This window comes from Aythya fuligula, chromosome 10 (assembly GCF_009819795.1).
Source record: "Aythya fuligula isolate bAytFul2 chromosome 10, bAytFul2.pri, whole genome shotgun sequence".
In the NCBI taxonomy this organism is placed as follows: domain Eukaryota; kingdom Metazoa; phylum Chordata; class Aves; order Anseriformes; family Anatidae; genus Aythya; species Aythya fuligula.
In genome coordinates, this window is record NC_045568.1 from 1,477,545 (window position 1) to 1,501,281 (window position 23,737).

Sequence of the window (23,737 nt, forward strand, 5' to 3'; positions counted from 1 at the left end):
TGTTTAAGATAAGACAATTACTATGTACTTTCTGGGATCAAACCTGAAGGGACAGTATCTTCTCTTGTCTCCCTCCCTGCCCCCTTCCTCTCAAAAAACAAACAAACAAACACCTCCTTTCATGCTTAGAATACAGTACCTACTGAAATATATACGTAATTAGACTAGTATGGGGGAGATAGAGGCTCACAAAATAAAGAATGAAAATGTTTCTTCTTTCCAGGAAACAGTCCCATAGATAATTCTGAATAGCCTTTCAATAACATAATTCTTTAGCTCTTACACTAATTCAGGCTGATAACTCAAAATAAGAACAATCACTTAAATTAGGCTACTTTTGGAATTTATGTGGAGCCACTTTATTCAAACTATTACAACACAATTTTTATTTAATATATTAACACTAATATTTTATCAAAAAAGAAGCTGCTTTTTATCGGTTGTCAGACAGGATACATCTGCAAAGACATGCAATGCCTTTTGGAAAGATGTGTCTTGGAAAAGAACAAAATATTAATTTCTATTTATGTGGTGACTATGTTTTCACTTCCCACTTTTAGAGATTGCCACTGACAAACTGGCAAAACCTTCACATCTATATGAAGAATTTTGTTTATAGAATTTGTTCATTTCTATAAGAAAAGAAGACATTTCTCCTGCAACTAGTGACGACTTATTTAATATTATCTAAGATTAGATAACTGAAATGGGTACTTTGCTGACAGGGTAATTGAGGTACACAGAAACTTAAGAACTTAACTGAATTAGAGCTATTACTCTGTCCATCACTGTCCACCAGAGTATCAAAGTGACAGGAAAAACATAAATGATAAGAATGATGGCAAAGTAAGGTAGAATGGAGAACAAAAAAGCTGAAGAGAAAAAAACAGTAAGCATTTTGGGGGAATGCTTTATAAGTATTTTAAATGACTTTGGAGAGAATGTCATATAAAAATGGTGCAGTGCAAAAAGAGGATTGTGAAGTGCACTGCATGGATAATTTTTAGGCACACTATCATTAAGAATGTTTATAATACTGCACTGTCAAAAATTCTTCCTTTCTAAAACAAAGCCAACAAAGACTGAAAACCAATGCATTCAAGCATGCACACAGGAATATTTTAGCCTGAAATATTTAAGTATGAAAGATGTAAAAGATAATAAATTGATTTGAATTTTATTTTTTTTTTGCATCTCCTAATATACAATTTTGAAAACTGCATAATATATTAAATATTTTATAAGAATTGCATAGAATTACGTATATGAAGTAAAAGCTGCTCCCTAAACATGTCCTTGCTAAACAAGGTAGAATCCTTCATGCTAGGTCTCCACAGATGAAAGAATCTCTAGCAAGTTCTTTGTCCTACTGCTCATTGCAATAGTTATGCTAATTATTATCTCAGATATAGCCTTTCCTTCCCACATGGAATATGAATATATATATGACAAGGTTTTGTTAAAATAGTCAGCCAACTCTTACAGAGAATTCTCTCATAGATTTCTTAAGAAACAAAAGAGAACACAGCGGAACTGTCTGTATCTTAAGAGATGAATCCTTCTAAGAGAATCCATAAATTCCTGTAAATGCAGTGTTTGCTAGAAGTAGCAAAATGTTACCATGAAACATTTCAGGACATAAGAACTTACATTAGATAACCAGAAATACGGATTCAAATCCCAAAGATAATTTAGGCTCAATCATATTCCACATATACACTACTTATATTCTTTCTTTAGTTTCTTTAAAAGCTTTCTGAAGTTGAGATATTTATAGATTCCTTGAATGAAAATTTTTCATACATCATCTGAAAATGGAAATTTTCAGATGGAAATGGAAATTTGTACCATTAAAAAATTTAATTGGATAAAGCATTAACGGGAAATAAGCCTATAAGTGAAATTAACACTTCTCAGACCACTGCTATAGGGAATTATGTATAATTTGTATATGCAAAAATCTGTAAACTATTCAAAACAAAACAAAAAAATGGAGAAAAGTTTGCCTATGTTGTCTATAAACATTTGTGTCTCAATAAGCAGCTATTAAAATACTTTCATGTTCAGGTTATAGTTATCTTGTTTATCTCAAAAAACATTCAGAAAGAAATGTTAATACAAAGGACAGTTCACATTAGGATTTAAGAGCTGTAAGACTGTTACTACCAGGCATTTATACAAACTCATCCACCTGATTAAAGGGGTTGCTCACATTTACTTAGAAGAAAGACGTAACATATAACTGCCTGATAAAAACAGGTTCCCTTTTGAATACTAAAACAGCTGGAAAACAAGCCACAGTCCAAGTATGTCACTGATATTACCAAATAATTCTGGAAACACCTAACAAATATATATTATAAAGCCCTAAGTTTCCGAAAGCCTAATTACTCAACAACAACAATAAAATCAATTAAAGCTGTACCCCCTGAAGAATAACACATTTTGAAGAGTAAACATAGACTAAGAAAGAATAATAGGCAAGACTAAAAAACTAGTACTTTTTCCCACTGAAATCTCACATGGCACACATTACTTGCTCAAACTGCACTTAGAACAGCATTATTACTCCTTCCACAGGCATATAACATGACACCATCTCAAGCTAAAACAAATAAACAAAAAAACATAAATAATCCAAAATTTATTTTATCAGAAGATATTAAAGCATACATAGAAATTATTTCACATTCAAACAAAAGCACCACTGGAGATTTATCATCAGGAAAATTCAAGGCATTTCTGCATTGCTATACAATATCTACGTTTCACAACAAAGTAATTAAATTCTGTGCAAATTTCTTTATAGAAATTGATAGAATCAAATATAGCTTTAATAAAACTTCACCAATTGCCTCACCCTATCAGAGAAAAAAAATGCTTAGTTCTACATCTGCTCCTTCTCCAGTCATGGCAAACTATTCACAATCCACAATAGAGTACACACCCCTCTCTAGCTTCAAAAAGCACTGAATTATTAATGAATATTTTCAGATAAAGAAGAAAAAGGTTTTTATTTTTAATGATGTCCCACATGGTAAGCATTATGTAATGGTCAAAAATGTACCCTGGAGATAAATACTTATCCATGTATATTATAGATCCTTAATATCTTATTATCCTAAGTTCAGTACTACAGTAAAAGTCTACCTCTATCCTCAAGCAACATCATGTATCACATTATTTTTAGTCATTAGTGAACCATCCAGTTATCAAAAAATATTTTTAGATCATTAGAAAGATTGTAACTGATTTTTTAGTACACATAGACTTTATATTGCACAAGAAGCTTTGGGTTTTCCTTTAAAAAATGGTGGTATCGTACTTACTTTTCTGTCTGGCCAATTATATTTTGCAAATATGGTATCATATGTGTCCACAGCTCCATCAGTAATCAACATTATGGCTTGGCTGCAAATACTTCCTTGTCCTGTGTGGTTGAACTGTGAAAGGAAACATTAATTTTGGTACAACATTCCTACTAGCTGAAAGTATATAGCATCCCACAGGATAAACGCAGATACTGTCAAATCTCTAGCATGCTGAGAAGTAGGTGGAAAACTCTCAGGTTGAAAGCATTTTATTATAGATACATTCAAACTGAATTATAACTTGAATTGTGTAACAGAACAAGGATTTATTATCTATGCCCATTTTATCAGCTTTTAAAATACACTAAAACATAGATAAATATAGTACCTCCTCAAATTAAAAGTCTAAGTAGAAAAGAAAGGAAACTGTACTTTTTCCATTTTAGATAAATGATATGTACTGATTCATACACATATGGTCTGTTCTGATATAATTTTAAAAGTACAAGCTACAAAAAATGAAGTAGCAATGAATGATTGATATTTTTACTGTGAATTACAGAGGATACACCAGTTAGAGACATAAAACTATTCATATGGCATTTGTATTCACTCATGATTGCATTCCATACATTATTTTTCATAAAATGTTAATCTGAGAGGACCAAGCCTCCCATATTCCGCAAAATGAATTAAAGTTGCTGAAGAACAGTACTAGAGCACAGGTACTTAGACAAAAATCAACATATCTGGAGTATGCAAGGAATGTTTCATCACTGCACTGAGAGAGGATTTTCTCCTGGTCAAAGAGCCAGTCACAGTTGGGCTGAGCTATAACATAAGTTTTGATCTCTTGATTCTGTAGTTGGCAACAGAATCTGAATCTAAATCTATTTTTCTCTAATATATTCTTATTCCAGAATAGGTTCTTATTTGTTATTTTACATATATTTAAGGAACCTGGTTGAAACATCTAGCATTAGCAACAAAATGGAAAAGTTTACAATTTATTTCCAAGTCATTACCCCTTGTCCTCCCTGACTGGTGGAGGTCTGAAGGACCAGAGACAAGGCTGTTCCTGATAAAGCCCTTCTCTAGTCTTCATACGGACAACACACTTTGAAAGAAGCAAGTTATAGTAAACGGGAAATTAATTAAGAGTGAGTGCCTCCACATATTTAGTATAAAACATTAATCTGTATGCATCCGTACTATTCTACATGGTTATCTGTTTGAATATTTTGAAGAATGAGATTAAATTTGAATGCTTTGATGATTAATATCTTCTCATATTTGTCCAGATCTTTAATTTTATTGAATAGCAAGAGTGATGAAAGTGTTTTCCATAATAATAACAATGACAAGGGACTTATGATGAACTACAATTAACTCAATGATTCATCAGTTAGCAGCAAAAATTTCAATGCATCCTGACATTTAGAGCATTTGGTTGTGATTAACAGTCTTTGAAATGTCACAAAATTTTATTTAATTGGCTATGATTTTTTTTTTTTTTTTTTTTTTTAAAGGTAATCACTGCAAAGACCACATTTGTCACCAAAAGAAATAATTGCAGTCATCACGTGACATAGTTGGTGGCTAAGTACTGTACCAAGCACTTCTATGTTCTTACAGCAACTAATGAACACTGCATAAATCAATGGTTGAAAAGAATGTGAAAGTGGATTTTAAACACACTTTTCAAAGAACAGTATCAACATCCTCAGGTCTTAACAACCTAGGCAAATACTGAATTTGAAATGCAGGTAATAGCAAGACAAAATTATCTGAGTTTAATTACTGTAACCCCTGAACTATTCTAAAAACCCAGCTAGAATCTTAACGTGACTATCTAAGAGAAAGCTTTTTTTTTTTCCTTTTCTTTTTCTTCCTCCACTAAGACAAAGCTTTTTTTTTTTTTTTTTTTTTTTGGCCCCTTTTCTTCCTCCATACATGCACCTTCCCCCACCTGCATTGCATTTTTTATTTATTTCTTTTAAATGTACACTAGACATCTTTAACTAAACTGTAATTCACAAGAACCAATTTCTGGCTCATAAAGGTCACACGCTGTACACACAGTAGAAAATGGTTAGCTGTATTGTTTTAAGGATAGCTTTTATTTCTGGCCTAGGCTGAATAATAGAAACTCTCAGAGACTTTTTGATATGCCTGTATATAATAAACAAATATTTTTATGCTGTGTATTCTGGAAGTATACATGCAAGAATGCTTGAACTTATTATATCCCTTATTATCGTCTAAATTGGAACAGTCATTTTCCCAGCTTTAAGAGATCTGAGCGTACATGTAAGCATGATCCATCATGTTTTATTGGATATGAAGTGTGAATCTCTGTCAAGAACAAGCTGTTGTTAGAAATATAGAGGATTACTTGGACATGTCCATCACTAATATTAACATTACACAATATTAACTAACACCAGCTGGACTGTCACAATGATAACCATCTCAGTAGAGATTAGTCTCTATCTGTAGTCCAACAAGAATGCCTAAATATGCATGGAACTACATTCTCATCATAACTGATCATCTAGAAAACATAGTCCATACGTTTCAATCCAGTAATTTGGCATCAAATAACTGTTTTGTGTTTGAACTACATTGCAATTTCCCACTCCCACCCCCTCACACACACCCTCACTGGAAACACTTTTAAAAGCCTTTCAATAATCTTCATTGAAAAACTTTAAGCAATATATCTTGTAAAGACTATCTCAATGGTTACTCTTAACCATTAAAAGTCCAAGTGATTTTTGTTTTCATTCATCTACCAGCCATTTCAAATAAAGGAAAAGCTTTTGGAGAAATGCCAACGCATTTTCATTTGTATCTTAATTTGCTAATAGTAAATTTAAAAGAAAGCTACTCTACTATGCTAATGATGCAAGCAAGCTTGTAGCATCCAGGCACATAGCAGGAGCTGTTCCTGTTGGAAAAGTTTAGTAGATTTGACTCATTAATGCAGTTGAGAGGTTATCAACAAGATGAAAAGAACAAGGATTTGCCTTTCTATTAAAAAGAACAAACCTTGGGTAAGATGGAGCATTCTAAATGAATCAACAGAAAGCAATTTTCATTATCTTGCTTACTGGGAATTGTATGTAGAATCATTTAAAGGAACTTTACAGCTAATATTCCAGCTCTTGGAATGGGAAAGTCCTGGGATAATAGTTTAAGATTTCTTTAGGACTCATTGATCACTGATTGCTAGTATTTCACCTTGGGAATCTTGGCACTTAGACATTAATAAAAGTAATGTACTTTTTGAACCGTTTCTCCTTTTTTCCTTAGTCTTGAGGCTAACCGGAATACCTCACAGTTTCCTCCTTAGAATTTTCTCTGGCCTTTGACATATTTGGAATTTACAATGGCATTTGCTACATATGTCTTGCTTAACAAGCTTTGCTGCAGCTTTGTGATATAGCAGTTTACAGATTTACTAGTGCTTATTAATTTAGAGAACCTGGAGAAGAGAGCTGCTTGTAATTAGTTATTAAAAAAAAAAAAGTGAACTCTGTTTCCTTTACAACAACCTTAAATCTAAACTGATATTAACAGAAGTTGTTAACAGTGGACAGTCCTACCACACTACCTAGGCTTTTCATTCATAATATCATGAGAAATATTTGATATGGGCATTTTATTTTCATTGTTTTTCCACTTCGTACTGACCCTCTTTCATTACTGCTACTGTTCATGTTTTTATTCTTTTTTCTTGCTCTTTCCAAAATTCTCAGGAAGATATATAGTCAGATGAATCAAAATATTGCTAAAATCATTTTCTACTGGAATATGAAGCAATACAATATATTTTACATTTGCCAGAAATGACAAAAAATATCTCTGAAATACGTTACCAAAAAAAAACAAACTCATGATAATCAGTAAGACTCATGTATACCTTGTAATAAATGAAAATCATTTCAGGCAAATACACTAGGTCAGATTTTTTTTCCCAGTACAATTTGCTTGACAACTAAGAATGTTACAATGATATGGCATTTGGGTGAGAAACTAGAAGCCCTACACTAGATTATCTCCATGATCATGATGTTTATCTTCCACTGACTGCATTTGTGTTCATAGACATTATTAACAAGGATGTTATCAGAAATCAAAAGTTGACCTCATCCTTTTGGTAGATAAATAGTTAAAATAATATTAATACCTCTGAGCTGATGAGGCTAAGCTTTCCCATTTCTTCCTCTTAAAGTATTAGAAAACAAATACACAACCGTTCAAATAGCTTCATTTATATAAGCTGAGATGTTAATCGTGTCCGAAGTCAAACCAATGAGCAGTTTTTGATCCTAGCATTTATTCTCAAAATGCTTATGAAATACACAAATGCCTGTAATACCTAAAATGTTAGCCCTTCCAAAGTGGGGAAAAAAAAAAAAAAAAAATTTAAACTGTGAAATTTACATGTTACCCTGATGTTTTAACACCTACAGTAGCTACTGAAATCAACTGTTTAACATAACACAGGCATGTATATGTGCATAGTGTGTATACAAAACAAAACTTATAAATATAAAATGCTAGTAAATATAAAAATGTCAGCTTGATCTTTCACCATATATAGGTTTATAGACAGTTCTTGCTCTATGGACAATATTTTACTCTCATTACAGTTTTGGAGTGTGAGTTCTAATTTATCTTAAAATTGACAGTAATTGCTAAAGAGCAGGAAGTGTCAACAGTGAAACTCTGAAAAGCATTAACTTACTTCATTGAGCATGTTAAAAGCTTCATTTAAAGCAATGTCCAGCATTCCTATTCCTTTTGCAAAAAGCTTGTCAAGGTGTTCCCTGAAATGCTGAAACAAACAAGAGTGTTTTGTCAGATTGTTGTTACAACACTTATATTGATATCAATGATTAATGATTCCTCCTTGAGACCTATTTCTTCAGTTTAAATGACAGCATATTACATTCATAAAACACAGTAATTTCTGGTCAATCCTTTTGACTCTTGAAGCCACACTAAACTAAGGACACATTAAAAAAATAATAATGAAAATATGTTATAAGATTTGTTTTGGTTTTGGCTAGTTATGTCTCAAGCTCTTTTCATTTGCTTTTTTGTTTGTCTATTTAGGGACATAACTACATATACTAATTTTTACATTACTTCTAATTTTTCAACTTCCCATTTTCAGGAAATATTACTTAATAAAAATAATTCATCCTGAAATTTATCTTTGAGATCCTGTTTTGTGTTATGATCTCTCTCCAAAAGATGATAGACCCCACTTCAGTTTAAGTGCAGTTTATCAAGGTCAGAATAATATTTAGATTGTTAAAAACTCACCTATGCAAGAAGACAGGGCTTGCTAGACATATGTGATTATCTTCAGTTTTATGTTGTAGTAAGCCTAACTTTTGCAGTTTTAAATTACTTGTCAATTATGCATTTCCATACTTGCTGTTTGTGACAATTGGCAAAATTTTACAGCAAGCAATTCTTAGAGGCTTATATGCCAGCATTCATCCTATATTTCCCTATATTTCTAATCATATGCTATTTCCCCAGATAGGTCAGAAGGTTGAACAACTTCATACAACTTGAATAACAACTTACACTTAGCCAAAATATAGGACTTCTCTAAATTGTGTAAAACATGTATATTAAATTGTAACTTTTAGAGAAAGTAAGCTAAACACATTTTCAGAACAATGGCAACACTTCTTTTTGAAAATAAAATGTTTAGAGGAAAAGGAGTCCTTTAGGTTTACAAGGAGCAGTACATCATTAAATACAGTATCATGAACCATGCTGCCATAAAACTACACTCAATGAAATATCAACAAGAATGTATGTCAGTCCCCTGATTTTATCTGATGAAAACATATCTTTTTATTTTATAATGAAATAAAATGCTTTATAATGTTTTATAATAAAATTAAAAGATATTACGGCTGTGGTAGATTCCTTCCTATTTCATTATTGAATTTCAGGAAGTTGAAAGAGGAAAATTTACAGCCTACCTCTAGGCAATTTTGAAGCATACACTATGGTCACAGTTTAAAAAAAAAAAAAAAAAAAAAAAAAAAAAAAAAAAAAAAAGCTGCTTTTTCAAAACAATTAGTTCATAGTGACCTAGTAAATGCACTTTATTGCAGCTCAATGCTTTGAACAGCCAAAAAGCTCAGTCTTGTTTGCCTAATTAAGAAGGGATAAAATAAACCCCTACACAGTTAAATGCCAAAATGATTTTTTCCCCCCTATTTAAACATAGCTAACTTCAGTAATTCTATTCATTATCAGCACAGTACTAGAGACTGTAAATTTAAATATAATTTATAAATATAACAATTTGGAATAAGAAAATAAAGACATGCAGTTGGAAGTACCATGGTGGGAAGCAATGCTTTTGTGAAGCATTATTTCAGTCTCCACAATTGGATAAAAAAGCTCAATAGAATAGTAAAAAATAAATTTTTCTATTGGTCAGTTGAGTAGTCTTAAAGCATTATAATATCTGATAAAAGAAAATCAAAATAATTATATTTGCTTAACAATTAAAATGCTGTCTATTAAATTATGCCCTATGTTATTTTTTTTTACAAAAAAAAAGAAAAAAAGAAAAAAAAGAATGAATATAAAATACCCAAATATTCAATGAGTACACTGACCTTGTGTTACCTTGTTATTCTATAGCCCATTTGTCATTTCAAATTATCCCTGAAATTTAGGTACAAGCTGATCACAAGCCACATGGGCATATTCTTGACTTGAACTAATATGGCCTGGAAATTGAGGTTGGCAATGCAAAGACAGCAGTTTCCCAGACAGGGGCTCCATCAGCTGTCAGTGGCACAAAGCAGCATGCTTTAAGTAGCTATTTCAAAACACAGCTGGTCTGCAGTCAGATTAAAAGACCACTGACTTCAATGCATGTGGCCATCAAGCTGTATACAAACAAGACTGTTTCAATCATTAAAGCTTTTAAGAAACTCGGAAAATACACCTTTTTAAAAACAAATAAATAAATAAATTTAAGCTTACATTGATTAGAAATTGTTCATTGGAATTCTTCAGAAACTGAAATATATCATGTTTAGAAAATTCTCCAGAAGACATCTTAGCAAAATGAGTTTTACATATAGATGACATTTTTTAAATCAGACAGTGTAGATTACTGTTAAACATCAAAAACAAGCAGTTCACTACTGTTTCATTGATGCCAAAACCAATTTCAAAACATCAAAGTTATGTATTGACCAGAAGCTTTCAAGCTGTGGGAGCAGCCCTATGCCTACAGTCTGCCTCCTTGTCACATGGGACTGAGGTCAGTTTACAGGCATCACAGATGCTTCTACTAACACAGTTAATTCACCCCAAAACAGAGTTCTCTGAAAATTGATAAAGCCAAAGTTAGTAGTGGAAATACCTTTTCTTAAATCAGGTATGTTAAAATAAATAACTATTACAAATCATATTTCTGTTAGTAATTTTACTGTTTCATAATTAAACTAGAATTATTTTGCTACTAAAACACAGTTGTTTATAAAATCTCTGAGCATTTCATGAATGAGCACTGTAGAAAGTTTATGACAAAGCATCTACATTACCAAGTATGAACATATGGCATAAACAGATTACTAAAAATTACTAATAAACACTGTAATCTCTAGTGTATAATTCAGTTCACACGATCTGTCAGAAGAATTAAATATTTTCTCTTGCCATAGCGTGCTCTCTCTCTGTATATAAAAACACACTTTCTGAAAAACACTTTGTGAAATATAATAGTGACATGGTTGATATAACAAATGCTACAAATGTTAAAAATCAATTTAATGCACTGTGATTTTTAACAAATCATTGTTTTCTGCCTCCAGGCTTCTGAGTGAACAGATGCAACAGAAGGTGATTCTGCAAAAGGACCAAATGACTAAAATGAGTCTCTGTGTTTTTACTGACTTCATTCTCTATCCTTGAAGTGTTTTCCATCTTCTCTTTGTTGTTTGAAAGTTTCAACGCTCTGCATGACTGCTGGAAAAAAAATCACACAACATGCCACTTAACATTCATTTCCCTTTTATCACACCAGATGCCCCAGGTGTGTGGCATTAACTGGATCTGTGTGAAAAGAAGTCATGTTTCCTTTTACAGGCAACACAAGTAACAGCATCCTCAGATAGTCCACTCTATACTTAGCTGAAGTTTTTATTAATAAACAATCAAAAATTACTAGTGCACTCCTGCCAGTTGTGCTATAGTGCCCCTTTTGTTATTAGCAAAAAGGCATTTTTAAAGGATTGTATCATTGGTATGAGGATTACAAAGCTTCAACCTAGTGTGCCTAGTAAAATTAATCAACAACTTGCCCACACAACATCTGCACCTGCCATCTAATAATTTGGTTCCTTATAAATGCACTGCAAGACAGAAAGATATATTTCAACTGTCTGCTACTGAAAAAAATGTCAGGACAGGACTTTAACTGCTGAATCATCAGTTTAAAGAAGAGAATAGATTATTTTGGAATGAGGTAACAAACACCCCAATTTTACTGTCAATAACTTTCATAAATCAAACAAAGCAGAAAATGGAAATCCATTTTGTAGCAATTCAAAAAGCCATTATATCATCTTCTAATTTAATCTTTACATTTTCAATAGCTCTTTTAGTAACAAACTGCATAAGCAATAACACTGGTCCACCTTAGCTTCTCTTTACTGTCATATTGGAGCCCTTTTAGATTAGTACCTGAATTACCTGGTGTTTGAATTTAATATCTGGTACAACAGTGTGCACAAACATTCACATGCAACTGGATGCCTGATTTCCATGAGCAATTACCATAACATGCAATATATAATTGTGGACTCGAATACCTAATTGACATGCATAATCTTGGTGATTCTGAATGCAAATTAGGCACACAATTATGACAATCAGACCCTGATGTCTGATTACAAAATTATAGGGCTCAACACAGGAGAACTACAATGAAGAAGCTTGGATGTGTTCAGCTGTGGAGGTATCTACAATCTGTTTAGACATGGCTGCAAAATATAACTTGAAGAGAGCGAAGAGACAAATGCACTCGTGTGTCAGCCAGGATAAGATCCTTGCATGCTTCTGTGGAGGGTTCAGCCAGGAACATCAGTGATGTGTACACTTGGTCTTGTCTTTTGCATGCTGCCCATTTTGTCTGCTCCTCAGTTGTTTATAAAAACTGTCTACTGTCAAAACCAGGAAATCCCAGAGATCCTAACAATGAATAATAATCCATTTGTACAACACGCAAAGGTTTTCTCTCCTTTTCTTTCTAAATTTTGTAAACTTTGTTTTACATGGTCATCTACGTCAGAAACAAATCAAAAGATAGATTTGCTAGACCTAGAATCAGGAAATGAGTTCTTTTCTTAGTTATAATTACAAATATATCTGTTTGATGAAATATGGGGGCATATTGAACAGCATATACTGTGGGTTGTGTTTTTTTTGTTTTTTTTTGTTTGTTTGTTTGTTTGTTTTTGTTTGTTTGTTTGTTTGTTTGTTTTTTGTGTGTGTGTGTGTGATTTTTTTTTTAATCTTTAGTCTTCCAAAACCAAATCTTACAGGCTGTTCTACTGGCTTCACAAGGTTTACTCTGAGATTATAAAAGCTGACTGATATCTATAGTCACAACAAGATGACAAAATATCACTTCCTGAAAGTAAACAGTACCTCGATATACTAATAAAACAGAAGGCTCTGCTACAATCAGGGAATTTTTTGCCCTCCTTTATGGTTATATCAGGATACTCCACAATCCGCAAGCTTTTATCATTCTTAAGAAGAAAAAGAAAGAAAACAAGAAGTATTTCCCTCTTCATTTGACAGCTGAGGAAACAAACACATCTGAAAACCAGTAACAAGACACTGAAGCAGAGAACCAAGTTCCAATTCTCAAATGCCAGGTAAGTGCTCTAACAAGGAGATCTAAAGAAAAAAGAAGAAACAAGCTGCTGACTAACATAATCCGTGATGTTTGGCATTCATGATTAAGTATAGCTCTTTACAACATAGCAAGCCTTTGCAGAATTTCACTTATGGATTTTCCATAGCATCATGACAGCTAGTCACAATAATGGCATGTTTGGCTCAACTTTTAACTGTCACACTATCCACAAGACTTCACAGGCTGTTTTAATGGATTTTAGCAGGAGGACACAACCCAAAACCTCACAGAGAAATATATCACCCCGTAAATTCAGCTTGCTCTGACTCATATCAGATCCTTGTTTCTGGAAGACCTGAAAACCTCTTGTCCTTTTGTTATCACATTTCTATACCACTGACAAGATGGAAGTACATTGGTAGTGAGTTTACTGTTGTACACTTCTGAACAAATCAAGTCCCCATCAAGTTCCCACTTGTTGCATTCCAATTTACCTAGCTACACATTCTTCCCCCCACCCCCACCCCCCCTCCATTTTAGGCCTTCTGCCTTAGCAGCTCGTATCATACTTAACTTCCCATTTAAATGAAGTTTTCAGCATTTCAGTTATAACCAACAATGTTTTGTATCTTCTCTTGTTAAGAGGATAAGCTACATGGGATTCCCAGAGCCCTGTAGGGATACCAATCTCTTTTTCTATCTGTTTTGAGATTATCATAAATAACACCATTTGCCAGCAGTAAAAATACCCAAATTAGAGGGGGTTGCAGGACCAACTTTTAGTCCATACTTGAAGTCTAAGCATACATGAATAAATATTTTTCACCAATTACAAACAGTGAAGGAACAGTCCACAACTGATACATGCAGCAGAGTTTATATAATTACACTGGCAAAACACGATACTTGCCATTGTCTGACAAGGGTGAGCTTCCTACAGAAAAACATTGCTAATGTGTTCAGCATTTCCTCAGATTTCTTTCGGTTTTAGCACAAGTATTTGCTCCAAACAGTATTAGTTCCCATATTCTTCCATGCATGCAGTAATTTGAAATTTTCCTGATACATACTTGGCAAAGATTTATCAGATTTGTGATGAGGAACTATATCAGCATAGAAATGAGTAAAAAAAAAAACAAACAAACAAAAAAAAAACAACAATCAGGAGTCATATGTGTGAGGTACAAGAGTGAGAGAGCTGTTTACTGACATGTCATGGGGATGTTTACTCACACATACTAACAGTTGATATATCTGTATTTGTTCCTGTAAAATGCATTTAAGCATCTCGTTATTTAATATTCGTTGCAAGTGCAATCACAGGTTAGCTTGTTCGTGATGATCATTCAACCTGCATTCCCTAGTGCATTGCGTTGGTAGACTTTTTTTTTCTTCCCAGAAAAACAAATATGGGATATGAAAAGCCATGTTGAACAAAGTGCTCACGATTCAATATATGAGATTAAAAACAAGTTACTGTTAAATTAGTTCACTAGGGATACAATAGAAAAGTTCAGAGCAACTTTCAGTGGTCTAAGGATAGCCTAAATTTTTGGGGGTCTATAATGACTCGTCAGCTTTAAAAAAAAAAAAATCCAAATAGCTTTCAGTGAGCCGTTACATCATTTGTGTTTTTTTGTTTTGTTTTGTTTTGCTTTTACAGCTAAGCAATGCAGGCAGCAATCTTTTTCAAGGATATAAGAAGATAGATAAATATATACTTAAGTAATTTGCGTAAATAAAATTCAATATGCAAAATTTGTATTTACCAACCTGTTATTGACAATATCACTCAGACTCATTGCTGCATCACTCTTCTGATTATTTAATTTCTGCTAACTGCATACAAAAATAAAAGCTCACTGGAAGTTATACACAACGTCTATTTTTGTCATTCCAATTTATGCAACAGTAAGTTCACCATTTAGTTTGGAGTTATTATGCCTATTTGTGCATCTAAAACATCTAAAAGATGATATATTTCATCTGGAAACATTTATAGATAAATGTTCTCAACCTATACATAGTACAATAAAAAATATAAAAGAGGAATGCATATTGTAATATTGTTACATTAAATCTGGAGTTACATTAAATCAGATTGTCATCTGATTCCTTTGGGGTAGGCAAATTGTAACATGGAGTTTCTCAAAGACAAAAATCTCTTGGCTCAAGAAAACTAGTATTAAAATAGACAGTTCCACATGTTTGTAATTTGTGGAGAAGGTGCAGACAGTGACAGTCTGAATATAGTGTCTGAATTATTTCCCACTCTTTTTTAAATTTATGTATATCAAATTGATATACTTCAAGGTAGCAGCTGTTTAATGCTAATGCCTAATTATAAATCAGTCTGGTAACATTCAAATATATATTACATATTTTACATTACTAAGACATATTTAGGGGGCACAGATTCATTTAAACCCCATTTACACTACCCAATGTAACTACAGATTTAATCTTTGTGATAAAGTAAACTTGAAACAAGTTTTGCAAATTATGAATAGTTTACAAGATTCTGAAAGTGTGTCTCCACACATCCAAATCTGAACCTCCAAGGCCAGCACACATTCTAGGACAAAAATTTATGAAAAACACTATATTATGAAAAAATTTTGAAAGAAGTGGATGCAACATGATGCCTGCTGTATCATCTGTAAATTATAATTATTCTAAACCAAATTACTACATTCTTTTATTGTAAAAATGAAAACAGAAATACTATATGTTGGAAGAAGTCTAGTACTGGATGTCTGTTTTGTACCTTAGTAGATCTGGTGGCACTTATATTAACGCCAATAACATCACTATTATATTTGATGTTTGCCTTTTATAAATACATAAAAATTAATTTGATTCAATCGGGTTTCTGAAAGGCTGTGCTTTCAGAAGTTATAGCTGACAAATTTAGTTAGATCCTCACTGCTTCGCCATTTGGAAAACTACATGTAAATATCTTCTAAAAAATCAATGATATTGCAGAAAAAAATACTTGATCAAAAACAGTGGATGACATGTACTGACATACCTCTTCCTTGTAGTTTGTTGCTAGCATTAAAACAGAAAAAAGGAATTTTTTACATGAAGATTTACAACCCAAGGCTGCATTACTCTGCAGCTGTTGGTGGGGAACAGGTTTAGATGTTTTGAATCATCACTTCTGTCAATGTATTCTCATACTTTCTTAAAAGAAAAAATAAAAGTTACATGATCAAAATGATTTAGGGCTGAAAACCTGTTTTTTCTCCAACCCTCATTCCCTTTCCATAATAAAAATGCATTTTTAACAAAAATGTTTAAATGCCTTATTATGTAATATATTCAACCTATTCAATGTCGTTTAAAAATCTACTGCAATACACCAGACAAATATTTATTAATCCTATAATCAAGGAAAGATATTGATCAAGTAACCCTCACACGTATGATGAGGCATTTCTAATTTCAATTTCTAATTTCACTAAGGCAACTACCATGAAAACTGTACCCTCTTTCAAAACATGCATTTTGTTAGGTTGAAGATTAGAAAGGTAAAATTACTCATGTTATGGTTTCTTTACTATCTGACTACTCTTACTGAAATAATTCAGGTTCAGGAATTCTCTTTTACTTGGGCTCCTTTATCACTTAAAACAAGAAGTAAACTTAATTTTGCTCTCCTCATTAAAATGCCTATGGGAAAAAGAGACCAAAAATGTAAAATACAGGGACAGGGAAAGGCCATGTTACATCATTTAAATAAAGATGGGACCAGATCGCACATTAGAAAGGAATCTTTATCTTCAGCAATAAAACTGGGTTGTTACTCAAGGAGAAATGAAACTTGCTTGCATTGTATGCACTTGTACAGATCTACTCTAGTGTCAGGCCCATGTTACTGAAAGACAAGAAGAACAGTAGGGTGAAGGGAAAAGTGGGCTTTCCAAAAATTTCCTGACTCTTAGAAAACTGGGCTGCAATACTCAAAGGAGAGTTTAACCACTCAACCACAGAACAGATATCAGCAGGTTACAATACTCTAATTGTTTTTTCATACTCTAAGACTGGATTTATTTTAGATAAGTAGTTCCTACACTGTGGTCCAGAAAACAATGGTAAGTGATTTAGAGCCAAGGAGACAATGTGTAGAACTAATACAGGATTTCCAATACTGTTGGGGGGGTGTGGGTGGGTCACAGGTTTTTTTTATTTGTTTGTTTGTTTGTTTTCCCTCCGATAATGAAGGGTATTTTCTGGAAGCGTGGTTCTTTGGCAGCCTGTTATATTGTCTGGGCCATTTGAAGAAGCATTTCTATAAACCATCCCTGAATGTGAAAGAGCATGTACTTTTGCTACCAGTCTTTGTATTGAATATTTAGCACCAATCGTCATCAAGGTATTCATTTCCCAGGCTGCTATAAGCCCTAAGGCTGAAGTAGTTTCTTGTAGCCTACAGCTCTTATGGTGTATTTTTTAAAGATGCTCCACGGTTTTGTCTTACCCTGGGAGGCTGTGCATAGGATCAGAATAGGCTCTGGTTGTAGCCCAGCCGCCTGAGGAAGATTGTTGCAGGTGGCAAACCAAACCTTTTTTCATCAAATAAGCAGCTCTCATCTCTCCAGCCCTGGCCCATCTGCACCTCTTGTTAGAATTCAAAATCCCTCATCCTGCTATGAAGCTGGTTTGTCCTCTAGCAAACTACAAATACAGTGGAAGTGATAAGGGTAGCCTAATCTTTGAGATATTTTGTTGTTTTTTTTTTTTTTTTTTTTCAATTCCCTTGTCGTAGAGTTTAGAGATGAAAGAAAACTTGGTTCAAAGAAAGACATTGAGTATGTTTAAGTGACATCCTCAGAGTAGAAAGACTCCATCTGAATCCATTAGAAGCATTTCAAAGCAATTCCTTGTATTTGCTTCTAAGTAGTATGTTTACTTGCTTTACATGTGATCAAGTCAGATGAACCTAGCAAAATGCAGTTAGCAAAAATATGTGCGCATTTGTGTGTGTGATAGGAGGGACAGGGTAAATAAATGTTTTTTTTAAGGGTCATTTAATGGGAGTTCTTTTACATTGATACATGTATTATGGTTAAAATATATATATATATATATATATGTATATATATATAAAGTGGTAGAAATTAAAGTTCATTCAGCATAAATTAGTTACTTAGTAAAACTTGTTAATGCATATTTCCAGCAACAAATGCTGCATTAAGAAATACCTGTCCTTAGTAAGCAATATATATTAAAAAAAAAAGTTAGAATGAACATCAGGTGTTAGGTAACACAGAAACCCAGAAAATTTTTGATCAATGAAATTAAAATGAATCTGCCATTAAGCAACATATGGGTATACGTTAATCTGCATTTTGATCAGTTACAGAGTGAAAGGAAAGGTTTACAGTTGGAATAATTCCAGGCAGTGTATCTCAGCCATATATTTGAATCTCTAGCTTTAAGTCTACATCTCACACAGCTTTCATATGGCTCAGTAGAGGCACTCAATAAAGTGCTGCTTTAGAGAACTGCATCACAATTCACAAATAAGGGTCTTCAAAAGCAAATTATTAAAAACAATTTATGTCATTCAACATAGCAACCAAATTCTATTTAGATATTCTAAAAATCAACAGTGGAGACCATCAAGCATACTGAGCAAGCAGCCCATGAAGAACAATTCCTGCAGAATGTTGGTGTATATTTAGGTAAAATGTGAAGAACTCATGAATAATACAATAAAGTTTAGCATAACCAGATCAAGTGAATTTTCTCTTGTCATACATAAAAATATGTAGTTTAGACACAAGTATGTTTTCAGAGCTATACTTGCGAATTCCCACAATGTCTCATTGACTTCTATAAGCAAAATTGAACTACTAATTTGAACCTTTACATGCAATTCATTGCTGAGCTGAGAATCTTCTGGTTTGCTTTTAGTTTAAAAAAAAAAAAAAAAAAAAGTATTTTGAAGAAGACAAGTCTGCTGTCCATAAGCAAGACCTGTCATAGGTGAACAAGTCAATTTGGGAGAGAAAGCTTTACAAGAGAAATTCTGTAATAAGGTATGGCTATTTTAACATGCATTTTTCTTATTTTTAATATTTTTCTTATTTTCTATAAGAAACATAGAACTTTTCAAATATCTTTTATACCAAGACTTTCATAATTTCAAAAAGAAGCACGGTGCATTATTGCTCTTACAGAGCAACTTCTTTTGGGTGGCAGGCAATAAACCAAACTCAGCTGCAGATTTATACTGTAGTATCCCTTCAAATAAAATGTGTTGTTTTTTTTCCTGAAAAAATGCCAGCAGTGTGTAATTAATTTGTGCTCACATACAGAGAACTTTCTTGAAAGAATGCATAATTATTTTGACATGCAAGCCTGGAATGGCCACATATTTCATTCACATAGCATAATATTTGTTTTCATTTGTTTTGAGATTTGTTTCAGCTTTGGTGTTAACATGACTTAAGACTGCAATCTCTTCCTCAGTCAGAATGACAGTATAATTTAAAGCAACAAAAGTATTTTAGTTTAAAAACAAATAGTTAATAAACTTTATTAACAGTATATTTTCAATTATTTCTGCATTTTTAATAAACTTTATTCAATCAAATTAACTAGGAAATTTTATTTTTATTTAGGAAATTCATAGCATTTTATTTTTCTTCCTACTGAGTCACATCACACTTCTTTGAAATGGCACAAGGAGAAGAATTAATAAATTCTAATAATGGAATGCATTATTCCAAAAAAAGATCATCATGGTACCTTGTTATGCTCTGCATCCTAACTCTGTTGTTTTGTTACTTTAATTTCTTACCTCTTTGTTTGCTCTGTCTGCTTGAACTAATGTTCCATTCAGACACGGTTCAACATAGTGAAGTTCTTCATTATACTATGGAGAGAAATAAAAAGTAGGATGAAAAATTTAATTAAAAGCTTTGAAATATACATTTTAATTTAATTATTTAGAACTACATTGAAATATGCATTTCAATATGCAGCAAAAACAATATGATTTAGTTCATTTTTGAAAGCTGGCCATGGTATATTTTTTTTTCTTTTACATGCTTCCTAGTGTTTCAGAGGTTTAGACTTTTAAAAAGGAACATTCAGTTGAATGGATGCCAACACTCAGGTGTAATTAACGGGTAATGTACACACTAGATGGTATAAATATCCTTCATGCTAAAATCTGAATAGTATTAAGAGTTCAGATTTGATGCATCACTGTCACAACTCCCAATACTTTTTTACATATACAGAAAAACCTGACAAATAATTGAGACATTGGATAACACATTTTGGAAGATTGATAGTGGAACAACCATGCCAAAACTTCTGGGAGCTTGAATCAATCTCGAATATGTCTATCAAGTCAGAACTTCAGTCAAGCAACTAAGGCCTGAAGCTGTGACAGATCTTGAAAGGAATCTCTGCTTATCTTGCAAGGTCCAAGTAAATGAGATACTCCAGTCTCACTTTCAGAAGCATCTTAAGAATTTAAACAAAGTATCATCAGCATGACAGATCTAACAGACATCAGATCTAACAGAACCATGGATGCTTAAGTCACTTGACTGAAAACTGACTTGATTGTTTAAATCTTTTAAACCTTTCGGTAAATGTCAGATTGATATAGATGCCTTCAAAAATTCTACATCAGTTTTAGAGATACAGTCTTCACTTAGTTTCTCTTCTTACTAATTAGATCTAATCTAGAAGTTATCACAAAGTATGAGGTCTTCGCATTTTGGCTCTACTTCGTTTCACTCTTTCACAGACAGTAAGTGAATCAGAAAATCCATACCAAGAAAAGACAACACATTAAGTTAAGCCAAAAATAATGATGGAAAGCATTTCATATGATTAACATATGCATTTATTCAATTATTCCTCCATCTCATGAGGAATAATTAATTAAAAAAAAAAAAAACTTACAACAACCTATTACAAAGTGTTGTTTACACAAGGTTCTCTGTCACTGCAAGATCTGATCATCTCTGCCTTTACCTCTGAATTTGTTCTGCACTCTCTTCAATTTAACACCATCCCTTTGTCTGCACAGATGCTTAACCATAGACCCCTGCAACCTGTTCCACATAGGACATCTGTTATCATCATTCACATGAACAGTGTACTGTTTGTCACATTCATTAATTTCATAACTACTGCTGCAAAGAGAAGAGTTTTTAATTAGAACTTCATTAAATTATTCTTGAGGCATTGTGCCAGAATTAGTCCTCCACTCTAAATACGTATATATGTATTATATATATATATATATATAAACCCAGAGTAACTCCACTTCCTATTGCTAGAGATATAGAATATTTACATTAGCATCTACATGGCAATTGTTTAGCAGTCCAAGCAAAACAAGATGCTAGGTTATTTATGCAAACTTTCTGCAGGAAACGTTCATGCTTTCCTAACTATTTTATTCCCATCAACATTATGCTGATTTAGGAGATCCTGCAGACCATGTCTATTGCTCCAAAGGTAATGTGAAAAAACAAGGCAATGACATCTGAAATTCTACAGTCACTGGCAATGTGCTGTGTGCATTTCAGAGCCACAGCACTTTATTGGTCTGACAAATGATGTACTCTTCCATGTAGTTTCTCTTCAGACTGTTCTTCAGTCTTTCTTCTGAAAGTTGTTCCAAAATAATAATGCCAAATCCACACACTATTATTACATGCCAAAGTGAAAATGGCCTTCCATTCTGTTGTAAAACAAAACAAAAACAACAGCAAAACACCATATCCTGAAAACCTGTAACAAACACTGGCACACCACTGCCTATTTCCAAGCTCTCTCCTGCCTTCAGTTTTTTTTTTGTTATTGTGCTGTGGTTTTTTTGTTTGTTTGTTTGTTTTTTAAGGCATGTTCTTTAATCAACGTACTTTCTGATGAAGCCTGGATTTTTAGCGTGATTTTGGTAGCTGTCAGTAGAGATTAGACTGCCAGATGTACTTTTCTTTATATGTTACCAAGAACAATCTTTAATCAGCCAACATGGAGTAAAATATTAGTCTGCCTGTCTCTCAGTCATGATAACCATTTCAAATATCTCATGTATGCAAGTAAAATCAGAATTTTTAAATGATATATTAGTACCACTTTTTTTTTTCCACTTTTTTTTTTTTTTTTTTAAATTACAGGCCTGTCAGTCTCACATCAGTGCCTGATAAAATTATGGAGAAGATGATTCTTGAAGTTACTGAGGCACACCTGGGGGACAAGGCAGTCATTGGTCCCAGCTAACATGGGTTCTTGAGGGGTAGGTCCTGCCTAACAAATTTCCTTTTATGATAAGATCACCCATCTAGTTGATCAAGGGAAACCAGATGATGTGATTTTTTTGGACTTCAGCAAGGCTTTTGACATGGTTTCCCATAGGATCCTACTGGACAAAATGTCCAGCATACAACTTAACAAATACATCATATGATGGGTGAGCAATTGGCTGATAGGCAGGGCTCAAAGGGTTGTGGTTAATGGGGCCACATCTGGTTGGTGGATGGTCACTAGTGGGGTCCCTCAAGGCTCCATTTTAGGGCCAGTCCTCTTCAGTGTTTTTATAAATGATTTGGATGTAGGACTAGGAGGTGTTCTGAGCAAATTTGATAACGACACCAAACTTGGAGGAGTTGTGGACTCAGATGAGGGTGGAAAGGCCTTGCAGAGAGATCTGGACAGACTGGAGAGCTGGGAGATCACCAACCACATGAAGTTTAACAAAGGCAAGTGGCAGGTCCTGCACCTGGGACGGGGCAACCCTGGCTATACATAGAGACTGGGCGATGAGACGCTGGAGAGCAGCCCTGCAGAGAGGGATCTGGTGGTTGTGGTTGACAGCAAGCTGAATATGAGCCAGCAGTGTGCCCTGGCAGCCAGGAGGGCCAACAGTATCCTGGGGTGCATCAGGCACAGCATTGCTAGTCCGTCGAGGGAGGTAATTGTCATTACGAACTGTCATTATGAACACAAGAAAATGTAGATTTTTAACCTTCTGAAACCCTGCCAAGTTGTGACACTATTTGTATCTGCAGTAGCTAATTCACCTTAAGAATATTACTATAAAATATTTAAAGTAATCTGCTACATATGGAAAAAGAAGCTGGATTATGGCAAGGCATGTCAATGAGTATTTTATGTAGCAGTGTTCTGTGAATAACAAGCACAACCTGACGTGCTCTGTTTCTCAGAGTTTATTCCTCTACCATTCAGATACAAACAAAAGCATAGTACGAAAAATCTGTATATAAACATATATATCAACTTCTGATGGTTCAAATTGTTGCAAAGATGTATTGTTATGATTATATTTTAGTTATTATACAATTTTCTGCTTATATAGACTTCAAATTCCTTTAAAAATATTATGAGATGGAAAAATTTACTAGACAAAATTATTTCACTTCCAAAAAGAATGCCCAAAACAGCAAAAATCTCCCAAAACCCATGAAAACTGAAGAATGTTGATGCAACACATGGAGGCATTCAA

General features: G+C 33.4%; 1 protein-coding gene across 8 annotated transcripts in view; it reads right to left on the reverse strand.

Annotated features, from left to right (window-relative positions):
* The window catches only part of CACNA2D3 (calcium voltage-gated channel auxiliary subunit alpha2delta 3), a 518,406-nt gene that overhangs the window by 242,079 nt on the left and 252,590 nt on the right, over window positions 1-23,737 (reverse strand). For 7 of the 8 annotated variants that reach the window (XM_032193911.1, XM_032193905.1, XM_032193903.1 and 4 more), the window contains 3 exons: window positions 20,045-20,119; window positions 8,065-8,154; window positions 3,330-3,443 (listed from right to left, as the gene is read on the reverse strand). In XM_032193911.1, the coding sequence (XP_032049802.1) occupies window positions 3,330-3,443; window positions 8,065-8,154; window positions 20,045-20,119 (279 nt within the window). The remainder of the gene's footprint in view (window positions 1-3,329; window positions 3,444-8,064; window positions 8,155-20,044; window positions 20,120-23,737) is intronic. The other variant, XM_032193908.1, reaches the window with a different exon arrangement.